At 35.7% G+C, this 17,657-nt stretch overlaps 1 protein-coding gene across 2 annotated transcripts in view; it reads right to left on the bottom strand.

Moving 5' to 3' along the window:
- Positions 1 to 17,657, bottom strand: part of LOC150099690 (furin-like protease 1, isoforms 1/1-X/2) — a 280,807-nt gene that overhangs the window by 77,941 nt on the left and 185,209 nt on the right. For both annotated transcript variants that reach the window (XM_090403953.1, XM_090403954.1), the window contains exons 11-12: positions 7,646 to 7,763; positions 4,881 to 5,030 (exon numbers count right to left, since the gene is read on the bottom strand). In XM_090403953.1, the coding sequence (XP_090260079.1) occupies positions 4,881 to 5,030; positions 7,646 to 7,763 (268 nt within the window). The remainder of the gene's footprint in view (positions 1 to 4,880; positions 5,031 to 7,645; positions 7,764 to 17,657) is intronic.

Here is a 17,657-nt window from a genome sequence, read left to right as displayed (position 1 = left end):
GAAAAACAACCTTAAGCAGTATGTAATGGATGGCAGGCGAGGGTTAAGAATCTTAAATTTCATTATACCATCACAGGATGTGATTGTGAATAGAGTGTCTAAATCTTCCCCTGGTTGGTGAGAGTAACCATGAAGTGATTAGGCTTGCAGCCAATCACATGAAAACTTCCATAAACAAGAGAATAGCAAATAACTAGCCACCTGTCCAAATAGAAGCCATGCCTTCTGGTCCCTCGCTAAGGCCAGATGCAACTTCTGCCCTCCTGCACTTCCACCCCTCTCTCATCCTTTCTCTCACACTCTTACTTCACCCAAAGATAAAGCTGACCTCCTGGCATCACTCTTTTCCTCGAACTCCTGCATTGATGACCAAGGGAAATAACCTCCTACCATACTAGTATCTAAGCACTGTATGCCTCCTTTAGTTTTTTGACAAAAAGAAATCAGGAAACTACTAAAAAATGTGGATAGTAAAAGTCTTCTGGTCCTGATGGCATCTTTCTCATTGTTCTCAAACAGTGTGCTCCAGAATTAACATCCATCCTGCATCATCTCTACAATCTACTACACAGAAGATTATGGAAAGATTAGGAGACAACTGGCAGCTACAGTGTGGAAAGGATACAGATGCTGCATGGGCATTGATCAAGAGCCATTTAACAGCACCAATGTCCGAGTATATTCTAAAGGTGAAAAGACTAAAGGGAGGAGCAAAAATGGATGAATGAAGAGATTAAGCATGAAATCTGGAAGAAGAAAGCACTATGGAGGAAACAAAAGATGAATGTTGGTAATGATCAGTTGTATGAAGAGTTCAAAGAGCAGGCCAAGAAGGATTAGCAAAGGTAGCAAAAGTGCAGTATATATTTTCAATTTGATAAATAACTGTTTTTCTAATGTAGCTCACATGCATGAAAGATTTTATTAAACCTATATGACATTTGTTACCACAGGAAAATTAAAATTCAAATTAAAAAAAAAAATTGTATTTTTATTTATTTCTTACATTGTCTGGACACTGTGTTTGATTTCCTCCAGAAATCAAACACTGAACTTTTTCAAGTCACCTCAGGCTTCCAATAAGTGGGGCAGCGGTCTCACACTAGGCAACAAAATTCATCTCCCACCTAAAGACAATCACAAATATTCATCCCCAATAGGGACATGGATGTTTGCGATATAAAAAAAAGATGATCACCAATAAAAGTAAAGAGAAGCACAGAAAACAGTTGCTTGTTGTGAGAAAAAGGTGCAACTTCTTGTATATGCAAACTGACACCAGATGCTGCCACACAGTGGACACCACTACAATATAATGGGCAGGAACAATACTACAGAGCTATACTTTCACAATTATGGGGGTTTCAAAGCTGAAAGCACATAAGATATTCTCTTCTTACTGAAAGTCACTATCAAAACTTACTACTGCAGTGTCAGCAACATGCTAATTGCTCATTAGATGAATAGACAATGAATATGTTTATCTGACAGGTTGTGGTTCTTGCTCACCCACCACATAGACTATACCTATGCAAGCAACAGGAGGTCGATAGATCTTGTGCATAGTTTTGATTGTCCAGCTGATGGAGGTGATTGATATCACAGTATACAGGGAATTAATAGCTTTAATGGAACACATGTACTAGATATATTAAAGTAATTTTCATGGGTTACACCTGTAACAAAAACTGTATAGAATTTATATACGTATGACTTATGACTCATTATTTTGATTCATCTTTTGAATGTAGTTAACAGTCCACCTCCTTGATGATATCCATGTAATGTTAGATGAAATATATTGGAGTTTTTGAATAAATTTTATATAATTTTTGCTGCATGTGTAAGACATGAAAGTTACCTTAGTATATAGGGAATGTTCTGCTGGTTAAAACTGGGATATTAATAAACATTCATCATCATCACGAACCATGGGCCAAGTGCCTGTTGATGTTTGATGCCTGTTTCACTATCTTCTTCCACCTTTCTTTGTCCAGTGCACAGTGTCGCAGTTTTTGTACACCCATTCCACACCATTCTTTTATATCATCTATCTATTCTCTGTATGGTCTACCTCTTCTGTTTAAACCATCCAAAATACCAAACATAAATGTCTTTATCTTCCGGTCCTCACTCATTCTACAGATATGTCCAAATAATTGCAGCTTCTGTTTTATAATCTTCTGCATTAGATTCTGTTTTGGTTGTATCTTCTGATAGAGCTCTTCATTGGTGATTTTCTATACCCATCCTATTCTTAGAATCTTCCTGTAACAAGTTCTTTCAAATGCCAAAGTTATTTTTCTTGATTCTTTATTTATTACCCACGTTTCAGATCCATACAGTACACCGCTGAAGATGCATGTTTCCAGTACTCTTAGTTTTGTTTGCAGACTGATCACTTTACTTTTCCAGATGTTATCCATGGCCTTCAGATTTGTTCTTCCCTTTGCAATCCTGATCTTTATTTCTTTTTTAGAGTCCAAGTCATATGTCAGTTTACTTCCCAAATATGTGAATTGTTCTACATTTTCTATATCAGTTCCATCCACTTGTATCTTTTGTTTCATGTTCTTCTCATCAAATACCATTGTCTTTGTTTTTTTCAAAGTTCATAACAAGTCCAATTCTCTTCCCTTCCTCATTTAACAGTTTCAGTGTTTTTTGTAGTTCTCTTTCGTCTTCTTCAATAATAACAATGTCATGTGCAAATCTGAGATTGTTAGTTCTCATTCCATGTACAGATATTCATTTGGCATCTTCCTTCAATTTGTCCATTGCTCTTTCTAAATGTGCGATGAAAATGCTTGGTGATATTGGGTCTCCCTGTCTAGTACCTCTGCTTGTTTTAAACCATTTCCCCAAATCATCACCTATTCTAACTGCTGCAACTGCATTCTGATAAACATCTTTTAATATAGCTATTAGTTTTTTATCAATTCCATAGGCTTCCAGAACTGCTAATGTCACTTTCTGGTCAATACTGTCAAATGCTTTCTGAAAATCAACAAAGCAAGTATATATGTTTTTGTTTTTTCTCTTAGCTTTCTCTGCTATTAACCTCATTGTCAAAATATGTTGAACTGTAGTTCTATCCTTCCTAAATCCTGCTTGCTTGTCAGCAAGGTATGCTTCTAATTCTCAATCTTTCTGTCAATATGATCATCATCACTTTACCAAGGTGACTTGTCAAGGCAATTGTTCTATAATTTTTACATTCTAGCTTATTTCCTTTATAGTTGGTGCATTTCTGTAACCATACTTTCACCACCATATTTAATCATTTCTCCAGTAATGTTATCGTTACCAGGACTCTTGCTGTGTTTTAGCTGTCCTATTGCTTTTTCTACCTCTCCTCTTAAAATGTCCATACCATGCTCATTACCTGGTGGTGATATCTGCTTCAATTCTTCAGTCAGTTTCCCAATGCTATCTGAATCTAGTTTTTCTTCATATAGCTCACTACAGTATCTTGTCCACCGCTGTACAATTTTTTCTTTATTCATCAATACTTTGCCTTTTTCATCTTTAATTGTAGTCTGTTTTGGTTGCCACTTTCTATTAATGGTTCTGATCATTTTGTATACCTCCCTTGTTTTATGCTCTCCATAGTACTGTTCTATATTGTTGCATTTGGCTTCTAACCATTTCATCTTATCCATTCTGACTTTTTTCACCTCATTACACTTCCTTCAATATTGCTCTTCTATTTGTTCTGATGTATCCCTTCTTATCTTCAACATTCCTTTCTCCTGTACTTACTTCAGTGTTTCTTGTGTAATCCATTTCTTCTTGATCTTCTCTTCTTCTGGTACTGTTTCTTCAACTGCATCTTCTATCGCCTTCATTACTCTTTTCGCTCTTAAATTCGAGTTTTTTTTTCTTCTCAACACTTTTAAGTTTCTCTTTTAACACTGTTCTGTATCTTCTTCCTATTTCTGCTTCAGTTATTCGTGCTGTATCTCTTCTATTCTGATGTTGGGGTTTATATTTTTTTTTTTTAATTTCAACTTGATGTTTGCAATCACTAAACTATGGTCCGAGTCTATATCCACTCCTTGAAAAGTTCGACATTGCTGTACTGATGTTATCCATCTTCTTTTAATCATATCAATCATGTTTTTGGTTTTCCCATCATTTGATTGTCACGTCCATTTTCTACACTCCTTTTGTTGAATCTTGTGTTACAGATCATCATCTCGTGGTCCACAGCAAATTCTAACAATTTTTCACCTCGTTCATTTCTTTCTCTGAAACCATATTTTCCCATGACTCTTTCCCAACCATCATTATCTATTTCAACTTTGGCATTCCAATCTCCTTCAATAATTAGCACATCTTGCTTTGGTATTGTTTTTATTGTCTCTGTCAGATCTTTGTAGAAAAATAAACATTGCATATTAATAAAATACAAATGGTAGCTTGTAGAAGACTATATGCACTCTACCATCACACACCTATTTCTAGAGTTTTGCTGGATGAAAATTCACCACATTAACAGGCCCACACTGTAATGAAAATGGTTCTAATGGAGGATATCACCGATCTCAAATGGTTAATAAATTCAACAGATTTCAACTTCGGGTATTTTATGAAACATGCTGCAAATGTAGACATTGCACATCACTCTCCATTCAGAAGAGCAGGATAATTTTCTAACATCATCACTACAGATCCTCATTGATGTTAGCATATATCTAGTGGAATCAATGTCATGGGAATATAACAGGCCATTGTCCATGCAAAAGGCAGTCTGACACAAGATTAAGAAGATGGTTGTAATTCAGTGTTATGACAGTATATGTTCAAGTTTTGCATGGCACTGAGCTTAATATTATGCTAAATTCATTAGAGAACAAAATAACATTTCAAAAACTTACCGTGTACCAGATGGGGAAATGAGATAAATATGAATGTCTCCTCTTCGAGTTGCAGACAATGTTATTTTTGCTTGAACATGCTCCAGATAGTGGACATTATCACAGTGAACTTCGAGGGATAAGTTAATATAACTTTTTGGAAGAATTTGTCTATACATAAAGAAAAGCAATGATTAATTAAAATAAAAGTCTAGAAAACTACACAGCATTATAATTTTAGTCTTAAACAATATTATTACTCAAAAATTATTGGATGTGATGAAACTTTTATTCACCTAATGAATTTCTTGTAACTCATATATATGTTTAATCTCATATTTATTATACTTAATTAGCATCAAAGAAAAAAGTACAATAATTAATTATTTTCAAACTTCCATTAAGAAAAAATTTTGGCTCCATGTGTATAAATAATATTTTTAGTAAATAGCAGAGCAATAATGGTATCATTCCATATTACATTTATATTAATATTACAAAAATTATTTATATATTTTATTCTAATCTTACAAATGTTTTTGATCAAATTAAATTTTGTTGGCATTGTTGGAATTATAAACATTAATTTTGTCCATATACAAGTCATCTTCACAATTTAACAATTTTACCCTCAAGAACATTAAAATATAAGAACAGAATATAAGCTAATTTGACATTGTAAGTTGTGATAAATGTCTCCCCTCCCACTTTAGACTTCCAAATTAGTAAATTTAACAAACACATTAACTACAAAAACAATCTGATGTCATGCCACTTCTAAAAGTCTGCCAGTATTATGAAAAATAAGCAAATAAGCATAAAAAACTTAGGAATAATAAAGTTTTTATAAGTAGGAGAATTATGAATGGTATCAAAAAAGAAAGAAATGTGTGGATCGTAATTTGTAAAAGAAAACGTGTCCATCTTATGAGAAGGGGGGGGGGGAACCCCTTTTCCCAAGTCTATGTGATCAACTAAGTGGCTGATGAAAAAAAGACCTAGAATATACCTTTCATTACAGGATACATCTGAACCTAGGTCTTATTCCTAACTTAGTGATAAGCTGACACCATTATATGAAAGAGATATTTTGAACATTCCAGTTCCTTCATTTCTTATCATTCAACTATCTTTTCATCCCCTTTCCACTACTGGACTATGAGGCACTGTTACTGATACTATGAAGCATCATGATAAAGTACAAATAAGATTATCAATTGTAATTTTACTGCTACATAGTTTTGCATCATCAGCAAACAACAGAATATTCCCTTCTCAAATCTTTTGCTATATCATTAATGTACTAATTACAGATCATACAAGAGAAATTAGGAAATTTTAACTTGTGGATCTGAGAGCTATGTTGGAAATACAACACTTGATCAAAGAATGGAGACCACAGATATGAGAGTTCTGAGAAAGATTAGGGAAGTCAGATGGCATCAGTGGCAGTGTTATTAAAAATGAAGATATTAACTGATGCTGAACTTGACACTGTTAGCAGAGCTAATCTCAGGTGATGTGAATGCTTAAACAAAATGGGAGAAGAAACGTTAGCAAAAGAAGTGCTCTTTGCTAGGATGACAGGAAAAAGACTCGGAGGAAGACTAAGATCTAGGTGGAGTGATACAGTAAAAAGTGCCTTAGAAGAGAGAAATATAAGATCTAATAATATTGGTGTCTTGACAGATAGCAGATTAATTTGGAGGGAAATTGCTGATCGGACGTTAGTAATGATATAACTTTTTCGTGTAGTACTAACATAGTATCCTGTATACTCCTCCCCAAGGGTACATGTCAGGAATTTGATGATGGTACATGAGAAATCTCTGTTTGTGTAACAATATGCAGATGGCCTAGTTGGCTGAGTGAAGAGTTATTGTTTTCCAAACAACATGCTGATGCTGTGGATTCAATCCCAGGCATAGATGTTTATGAATGACTTTGGGTAGTAGATGAGTTTCATCATCCAGTGAGACCTACCACCACCACTCCAGATTAACAAAGAAGACCACTTCTTTGTTAATCTACTCATGATATGTCATAGGTTTATGACATATCATGAGTAGACTGCATATATATAAAACAAAAAAGAAAACACACTACTTAGCAATTGTCTCATTTATCAGGTTGTTTTCAACAATGGGAAATGTTTGACACACAATCCCTCATATTTAAAATAACGGTAGAATTACCTTTGTCAGCCTTAAGTATTATGATATCTTTATTCTTCTTTAAATTAGACAGTGCTCTTTTTTTTTAAGGAACTAATGTTCTTTTTAGGAGAACGATAGAAGAATCTCTCATCTTCTCAACACACATCAGAGTTTAATTTCATGGCTAACTATAGGGTGCACCTGCTGAACAACAACTGACCATGTGCTAGCATCCATACTCCACATATTTATATTGTGTAACAGTTCCTATGCATTCAGTATAATTTTTTCAGTTTGGTATTGATTCATAATCATAGCTTGATGTTTTAAGTTTATAATTGTATCTTCATCAAACTCAAAAGAAGCCACATTTTTAATTTGGCAAAACTAGTAAGTTACTAGTTTTATTTAATTCTGACCAATAAAACCCAATTTCAGTTATCTTTTTTAATTAATATTTCTTATGTCTCAGCATGTATGATGATTTCATTGCTTAATTCTGATGGAAAATAAGTCTTTTGCTATACCTCAAAAACTGGGATATACCTGAACTTTAAATTTCTTACAGTTTAAAACATCAAAGTTAATTATAACTTGATTAACAATTATTTATAAATATATTTTCCTTACTTGTCCATATGATGTGCTCTGACTTCACACATCTTTTGAGGAGGAACTGTAATCCATTTGCGAGCAAGTTTCACCATTGCAGCAGCATCCATCATTCCATAGCCAAAAGAATGGCTAACTATTAGAAACAGTGTATTATAAGAATAAAAATTAAATTTATTAAATATCAGAATTATTTCCATCTGAAATTAGAATTATACCAAAATAATGTTTTAAGAGATTTGATAATGAAGTAAAATTGTTTTCCTTAGAAAAGACACACACACACACACACACACACACACACACACACACACACACACACACACACACACACACACACACACACAACCGAGATGGGATTAACTGCCCTCTCATTGCTGAAAATGAAGTATCAGCCGAGTTACTTGGTTGTAACAGGCTGATACAGGATTTCAGATGGAATTCATTTTATGGAGAGTGGGGAAAGGACGAGAGTCTGCAGTGGCACACTGTACTACTCATTTTAATGCAGTGTTTATATATATATACACACACACACACACACACTCATGTTCATAGAAACTCCATCACCTGCTGTAAAACCATGTTTTTTTGGTAATTAAATTTGAATGCCTATTTGAAAAGGAATAATAACACAATAATTGTCACAAATAATGAACAAAAAATAAAATAACATTGTTGTTTTTGATTAATATTTGGCATTTTTAGTACAAGATGTGACATAAATAGGAAATGACAACAAACTTGACAAATATTTCAAAATGGAGTGGACAGTGATATTTTCACTGAAAAAACAAATTTTGAGGAGGTATTTAACATTCAAAGCTAAAAATTCACTTTTTGCTGTTGAGTACTTTCAACAGCAAAAAGTTCCCCAGGAAATCCATCAATTTCCTGATGGATGCACTGTCAATTCATGATTCATGTTTTATAATACAGTGACAAGCTGAATTGGATAAGGGTAATGGGTTTACAGTGATACTGCTGGACTTTCCAAATGCCTTTAACAGGATACCACATGGAATTCTAATCACTAAACTGCTGCACATGGGGATGGATATAGGGTTGGTGAGATGGATAGGAGGGTGGTTGATGGATATCAGATACAGTAGTTTATTCAGGAGTAGAGTCCAAAAGAAGGCCCATAACTAGTGGTGAGCAGCAGGGTTCTGTTCTTGGACCACTGCTATTTAATTTGTTTAATTAATTAATGATATAGAAAAGGATCTGAGAGGAACAGTTCAGTTATTTGCTGATGATGGAAAGTTGGGTAGAGCAATAATAAATACACATGATGTCAAAATTTTGCAGAATGATTTGGATAGATTGGCAGACTGGGCTAAGGAGAATGGATGTCAATTTAGTGGATGGGGAGTTCAAGTTTAGAGGGCACATAGCAAAAGCAGATCATCAGATCACTTGGTTATTGAAAAACACCTTAATGAGCAAAGACGGCAGGTTATTGTTCCTCTTTATTGAGTCGTGATAAGACCCCATTGACTACTGTGTGCAGATCTGGGTGGCAGGGTTTCCTTGGTGATGGGAAGGGGGTAGAGAGGATCCAGAGGCAAATGACTAAGATGGTAACTGTTCTATGGAATGAACCTTACGAGAACAGGTTGAAGATTTGTGGGTTACAGAAACTTGTTGATAGGTGGAAAAGGGGTGATATGATTGAGACATTCAAATTATTGAGGGGATTTTACAAGATTAATTCAGAGGAAATTTTTCAGAACAGATGTGGTGGTGGTGGGAGAACTAGGGACCATCCATGGAAATTGAGCAAGAGTGTAGTTAGCAGGTGTTAGAACTAGGTTTTTTTACTTGGAGAGTGGTGAATGAGTGGAATAAGCTGCCAGAGTCTGTTGTGGGTGCCATGACTGTGAATGAGTTCAAAGCAAAGTATGAATAGTTTTTGACATGATGTTTAGGGCCTCCCTCGATGAGTCTAAGGACTTCTTGGAGTTGCCCGTAATAACAATAATAAAGTTTTTTTCACTTAGAAAGATGCTAAGAAATTATATTCTTAGTTTCATCCTTTATACAAGTGTAAGCAAACAAAGTTTGCATGTGAAGTAACTTCACAACTGGGCTATTTGTATATAGAGGCTAATGACTTGAACTAATTTGCCTTAGTAAAAATAAGTCTTTCACTCTTATAGTATAACCAAGCAAAAAAAAAAAAAAAAAAAATCAACAACTAGTTCTAATTCAGAGTATTTTAGTAATAAGGTGTGCCACCTTTTGACTAACATATGTGGGAAATATATGACTTTGCATTATTTTAATCTTGGTATCTCTTCTGGATCTGACTCCCAATGATGAGATCTCAATAAAGGTTGAAACAGGATAGCGGTCCTTCCCATAATTAATAGCATTATACATGTCCGTAAGAATATGTGCCTTGCATTATGGAATATTAAAGCAATTGATGTGAAGTCATTAGCCTCTAGCCTACTTGTATATACAGGGTGATTCAGAACTCTTGGGCCAAACTTTAAGGAGTGATAGAACGCACCTAAACAAGCACTTTTCATCATACAATGCATGGTCTGAACTCAAGCGATGAAGCGGTGGTTTTTGCAATTGTCATTATTTCTACCATGGAGTGCAAAAAGGATGGATTCTTTCACAAATCAGAAGGCTGACATGCATTTCATTTATGGAGCTGCGGACGGGAATGTGAGGGAAGCCCAAAGACTGTACCAAGAGCGCTTTCCGACCAGTAATTCTTCCTCAAATCCTTCCCAATATCATTAATGTAGAGATTGAAAAATAATGGATCAAGGACTGATCCGTGAGGCACACCAGTGGTTACCCTAAATCTTGCAGATTAACCTCTCCATATGCCATTTTTTGACATCTGTCAGCCATACTCTTATCCATGCTAATAGTTTATAATCCAAATCCATATTCTCCAATTTAAGCAACAGTATTCCATGCTATATTCTGTCAAAAGCCTTAGCAAAATCTAAAAATATCGTGGTGTATCCATTTCCCTTGTCTAATTCAGTGGTAACATTATTATAGAATGTGAGCAAGTTGCTAAAACATGACCTTCCCTTAGTAAACGCATGCTGTTCACTGCTAAGTGGAGATTCTCTGTCAACTCATTTCTTAATGTGAGCTCTAACTTTTCCAAAATCTTCACCACCACTCCTGAGATAATGATTGGTCGATAGTTGGATACACTGGTCTTTGCATCACCCTTGTGCAATTGGATTACCATACATTCTTTCCACTCCTGCAGAATCATCCCTGTTTGGAGACTCTTTTAGCATCAATGCAAATATCTCATCAGTTCCTATTGCAGAATTCTTATTCAGTTTGTGCAATAGCTCTAGTAATCCATAGGAGTTTCCTGATACAGTGAAGAGGTAGCAATGAGTTCAATTTTGCATATACCAAGTTGATAATTTTTAGCAAAATGGCTGCTCATTAGTTGAACAATCACTTCTGCATTAGTCACTCACATACCATCTGCATTCAGTACAGTTATTCTTTCAAAATCGTTTTTTCTTTTACTTGCAGCATAGTGATAAAATTCTTTTGGGTTGTCTTTAACTTACAGAGCCAGTTTCTTTTCATACTCTGACTTAGCTTTCCATACAATGCTTGTGACTCTTCTGGCCTGCTGATTATAATTATCATAACTGACATCATCCTTATGCATGCGATATTCCTTTCATATCATCTCTTTCTTATGAATCTTTTGCTTAATTAGATTGTACCATTTCACTTCTACTCTATTTATTCTTCAAACACTAGGGACACATTCTGATATTGCATCATTTAAGTATTTTTTTAAACAATTCTCATGCACTGTCGATAGCAACAATTCCATGGCACAAAACCCAGCATACTTCTCAAGTGGTCATAATTTCCTGCTTTATAGTTCATGTAACCTTTTCTGAATGGAACATTCATAAACTTATTCCCAAGTCTCTAACATAACCAATCTATTTAAATCATCCTGCATGGCATTAACATCAACTTTATCAACTACTGTTCTCCCTGGTTTTGCATCATCAGCAAACATCTGAATATCCTCCCTTAAATTTTTTCCTATATCATCAATATACAAATTAAAGCATAGTGGCTCTAGTATAGACCCCTGAGGTGCACTGCACTAATCACATGCATTCTCCTAGATTTCTAGGAGATCTATTTTCTAGCACCCTTGGTCTAGAGCCTTGCTGGATTAACTGTTCTGCTGGAAAAACGAGTAATAATAATAATTCGCGCACATCTCTGACCCATAATTATATCTCACGCATGTCTCTAAAGTACCATGGATGAGTAGAATCTTGAATATTAAATGTAAATTAAGCAATCAAATGAAATGTATTAGCATAAATTATACAGTGCAAGTGGAAATGAACTTGTACTTATGAGTGACATCATTACATTATTACTGTGAACTGGCAATTGCTTAGAAGCCCTAGCTATAGTTAAATGTATTCAAAATAACCTTAGAATCATCAATATCAGGATATCACTATCAAGTTCAGTGACCTTCTTGGGTGGTTGTAGGAATTTCAAGTGCACTGTCATAATTTTGTCTGGACTAAAGGATGGAGCATCCATTGCCAGAAAATGAGGGGCATACCTGTACTACTCTCTGGTGTCCACCTATCTGTCAGACCCTTCTCTCCTTTCCACACATGATAAATGGGAATAGATATGAGGTTGTTGTTTCAACTTTGCTAATAGTTTTCATGCAGTATTCTGTCAAATCATTTACAAAGTCCAACAGTATTCATGGTATAGCCATTTACAAAGCCATACACCCATCATAGAGAATCATATTCATATTCACCCACTGCTGAAGCTTAGCTTTCACCAACTTTTCCAATATTTTAACCACCATTACTAAGATATTAATTGGTCTATAATTTGCTACTTATATCTTAGAGTCACTTTTATGTAATGGAACTATCTTACCCTACTTCATTCCCTTGGGATCTTACCAGAACTGAGACTTAGATTGAACAACTTCATCAGAGGCACTGCCAATTCTCTTGTATATTTGTTTAGCACACATGCCATCCAGTCCCACTGTTGTATTCACATTAATATTTTTTAACATGCTGAGCACTTCCTGTTCATTTATCTGACATCAGCCTGTCACATACAACTCTGTTAGAGCAAATTTCCTCAATATTGCACTTACATCCCCAATGCAGCTACCACAAGCAGTCATCAACTTGATGTTGCTGCCAAAATCTTAGTATTTTGTCTTCAAAAATATATAAGTCCTATTATTATTTTTTTCATCACAGCTACAAATTTTTTTTTGTAAAGGAACAAAAATCAATTATCTCATAGCTGGTGTATGGATAAATAACTCCTTTATTATTATTATTATTATCTGAGACCTCCAGGGAGTCAAGGATTCATCAAGGGAGGCTATAAATCACCTAAACCAGTTATCTTCCTTAAATTCATTCACACTAGATGCACTCTCTACCCCTAAGGGCAAATTATTCCACTCACTGCTCTTTGAGAGAAAAACCTAGCTCTTACCATTTTCTTAACTTCCATGGATGCCCCCGTGTTCTCTCTCAACCTTCCACACAATGAAAAATTTCATCAGTTGATATCCTATAACACCCATTCAAAAGTTTATAGACTTCTATCATATCAATCGGATATAATACCAGATATAATCTTTGTAACTCTTCTTTGCACCCTTTCCACAGCTTCGTTATCCCCTCGGAACCACCCAGGAGACAAATCTGAGTTTTATTTGACTTTTGCTATGTGACCTTTGAACTTTAAATTCCTTCCACCACTACACCAAGATCCCTTGCCTCTTCAGTTTCTTGTAGCATAACCTCGCTAATATATAATACTGCTAGAATTCTAATCATGCCAAAGTGCATAACTTTACACCTGCTAACATTAAACTGACAGCCATTTTCATTTACCCAAATTTCCTGTCTATTCAAATCATTTTGTAATTGCTGAATATCAGTAGCATCCCTGATTGCTCTGCCTATCTTTGCATTATCGGCAAACAATTGCATATCTGATTTTACATTTTGCCTGATGTCATTAATGTATAGATTGAACAATAATGGCCCAAGGAGTGAACCCTGAGGTACACCACTGGTTACCTTATATCTGGCAGATTCACACCTCCTGTATACCACTTTTTGATATCTATCTATCCGTCAACCATCCCCTGATCCAAGTCAATAGATTATGTTCCAATCCCATATTCTCCAGTTTACACAACAGCCTATTGTGTGGTATCCTATCAAATGCCTTAGAAAAATCCAATATTATCATAGTGTATCCATTCCCTTTATCTAACTCGGCCATAACATTGTTATAAAATATGAGCAAATTGCTAAAACATGACCTTCCTTTAGTAAACCAATGCTGTTCCCTGCAGAGTACAGAATGCTTGTCTACCCATTTCTGTATGTGAGTTCTTACCAACTTCTCTAAAATCTTCACTACCACACCAGAGATACTAATAGGTCGGAAGTTAGACACATCAGTTTTTGCACCACCCTTGTGCAACGGAACTATCATATATTTCTGAGCTGAGCTGAGCTGAGACTCAAGTTATACAAATGTGTGAAAGACCTAGCCAATTCAGCTGACCATTCCTTTAACAAACGGGCAGATATTCCATCTGTCCCTATTGACAAATTCTTATCCAGGTTATGCAAGAGCTCTTCAACCTCATTTTCATGAACCTATAACTCTTCATCCAACGTAGCAGTAGCACCATGCTACATACACCTGGTTGATATATCTTAGCAAAGTGAGCACTCATTAACTGAACAACCTCCTTAGCTTCCAACACTCGTGTACCATCTGCATTCAATAAAGTTATTCTTCCACATTCATTCTTTCTTTTGCTTGCAACATAACGATAAAATTCTTTTGGATTGCCTTTAGCTTGCATGGCCAATTTCTTTTCATACTCTGTTTTAGCTTTTCTCACAATACTCGTTACTTTTCTGGCCTGAGCTTTATATATTTCATAACTCCTCTCACTCTTATTCTCACGATATTCTTTCTACATCAACTTCTTCTTGTGGATCTCTAGCTTAATAAGGCTGCACATCCATTTCACTCCCAACCTATTTATTCTTCGAACACTAGGGATACATTCAGATATCATCTCATTCAAGCACTTTTTTAGATTCCCATGCATTGCTGACATTTTTTCCATTCAGTAACTGATACCATGGGACCAAAGATAGTATTCTTCTAAGCTGATCATAATTTCCAGCTTTGTAATTCAACATGCAGCCTGATTTAAGCGGAGCTTTAATACAAGTAGATACTTTCCAAGAAAGAACAGCACGATCACTGTCACCAATTGGTGGTAAAATACTCATATTCTTGACAGAGATCCCTTCTAATGCTATGAGCAAATCTAACACTCTTTGACCTCGAACTCCTTCTTTCACATGCTGCTCGAGAAAGTTATCTCGCAACAATTCAATAAATTCCTGTTCTTTCTGATCATGAGCTTTTTCTTCTACCCAATCAATGTTTGGAAAATTAAAGTCATCCATAATGATAATTCGCTTGGTACCCATAAGGCTAAATTGGCAATGCATTTCTTCATCCCCTACAACTGAGCTGCCAGGTCTGTAGCAACACCCCACCATATATTTCATTCTGTTAACTTCCACTTCACATCAAATAGACTCAAACTCATCGATACATGGAAGATTGTTACCATCATTGTTTTCTTGTATTTCTTAAGTCATCTGATATCATTAGCAGCATTCCTCCTTCTCTCCTATCTCTTCTATCATTCCTAAAAATAGTATATCTGTTACACTCGATCCCACTTATCATATCTGATTCTGATAGCCAGGTTTCACTAATGCCAACAATCTTAGGCCACATCGCATTCAATAAAGCAACAAACTCAACCCCTTTGTTTCTAATGCTCCTAGCATTTGTGTATAGACATAATAAATTATGACCTAGCCTATTCTTATAATTAGATATGCAATGTATTGGGCCTTGTTCTAGAATTTTCTCTTTTCCCTCCCCAAACGTACTTAAAAGGTCCGAACCCAAAGCATATTTTTCCACTCCTTCGCCACATACATAACCATGTTCAAAGGCATTCATATCTTTATCACGTTTGTATACCATAGTTGAACTTTCACATATTTTCCCCATTCCTCCCTTGATGATCTAGTTTCCCTGACTCTCTGCATTAAGTCTCATACTAAAAAAGAAGTAATTTCTCCAGGCTTCTGATGCCAAATGAATTCAAGTGTAGGTCATCATTCTCTTTTCCCTCCCCAGATGTACTTAAAAGGTCCGAACCCAAAGCATATTTTTCCACTCCTTCGCCACATACATAACCATGTTCAAAGGCATTTATATCTTTATCACGTTTGTATACCATAGTTGAACTTTCACATATTTTCCCCATTCCTCCCTTGATGATCTAGTTTCCCTGACTCTCTGCATTAAGTCTCATACTAAAAAAGAAGTAATTTCTCCAGGCTTCTGATGCCAAATGAATTCAAGTGTAGGTCATCATTCTTATACAAATCTCTTCTGCCATCAAACACATCCCAAACGTCTAAAAACTCACATCCGTATCTTCTACATAGCCCGTGCGTGAAATCATAGTGTATCCATTCACTTTATCCTACTCGGCCATAAAATTGTTATAAATTAAGAGCAAATTGTTAAAACATGACCTTCCTTTAGTAAACCCATGCTGTTCCTTGAAGAGTATAGCATTTGTTTACACATTTCTGTATGCAAGTTCTTACCGACTTCTCTAAAATCTTCACTACCAAACCAGAGATACTGATAGGTCAGTAGTTAGAAACATCAGTTTTTGCACCAAAACATTCCTTCCATTCCTATGGTATTATTCCTGAACTGAGACTCAAGTTATACAAACATGTGAAAAGCATAGCCAATTCGGCTGAACATTCCTTTAGCAAACTGGCTGATATTCCATCTGTTCCTATAAACAAATTGTTATCCAGGTTATGCAACAGCTCTTCAACCTCATTTTCATTTTGGTTGTGCAAGATTTTTCTGATACCGCTAACACAAGTTCAATGAAGGCATTGAGTTTGAAGTCCAGGTGGTCCTGGGTTATGGACAACCCAACTTACGGTGTTCCGTACTTAAAAACAGGCTCCTCATAAGGATAATTAATAATTCGGGAACTAGTTTCTTCTGCACATGTAAACAAACCTCCATGGCATAAGCAGTTCGTTAGCACAGCATATTTATGCTAGCAGCTAGTCTCATTGTTCATACAGTTGCTTATGCACAGCATCAGTTTTGTCTTAACTTTTTTATTCGATTTTGTGAGTCTGTGATTAGCCTTATGACCATGCCTCCAAAGCGAAAGTTCTCTGCAAGTCCAGATGAGCTTGCAGCGAAGAGAAAAGTGATTACATTGGAAACAAAAATAGAAATAATTAAGCATTCAGAGAAAGGCCAGATGCCATCATTCATTATTCTCGTGGAAAGGCTTAGACGTTGGTTATGCATTTTCACTATATTATTTCAGGAAATTACAACATACTAGGATATACATTAAAATAAATTTTAATATATTTCTATATTTCAGCAACGTCACGCTGCCATTTTCAAGAACTTAGGTACAAGATACGTGCACGCAGGCACAGCAAAAACAATAAATGAGTAAGAAGAATGAAGCTATTATTTCTCCTAAAGTCCTGATGGTACCCTCTAGCGGGTGATGTTAGTATCCTTGGGCGATTGGGCTGAAGGTCTTCTGATGTAGGTTTCCCAAATTTGAGGAAGTCTCATGCAGCCAAATTTGTTGAGGTTAGGCTCGTTTCTTAGGGCTGAAGCTGATTCTATGAAAAGCCTTTCATATCTGTACTTGCTACGGTGTATTATCCTGGCTTTTTTCCACCGTATTCTATGACAGGTATCCAGAGCATGGTCAGCAAGACCAGAGTGGCTGTATTGGTGAAACCGGATGTAGTCCTTGTGTTCTGAAATTCTGAAAATTGCTCTCCTGCCTGTTTGGCCGAAGTAGGAC

This window comes from Typopeltis vanoorti, chromosome 14 (genome assembly GCF_054136105.1).
Source record: "Typopeltis vanoorti isolate ZY-2024b chromosome 14, IOZ_Tvanoo_1.0, whole genome shotgun sequence".
NCBI classification, from domain to species: domain Eukaryota; kingdom Metazoa; phylum Arthropoda; class Arachnida; order Uropygi; family Thelyphonidae; genus Typopeltis; species Typopeltis vanoorti.
The sequence above is the reverse complement of the archived record's forward strand: the minus strand, read 5'-3'. Positions and strand labels throughout refer to the sequence as shown.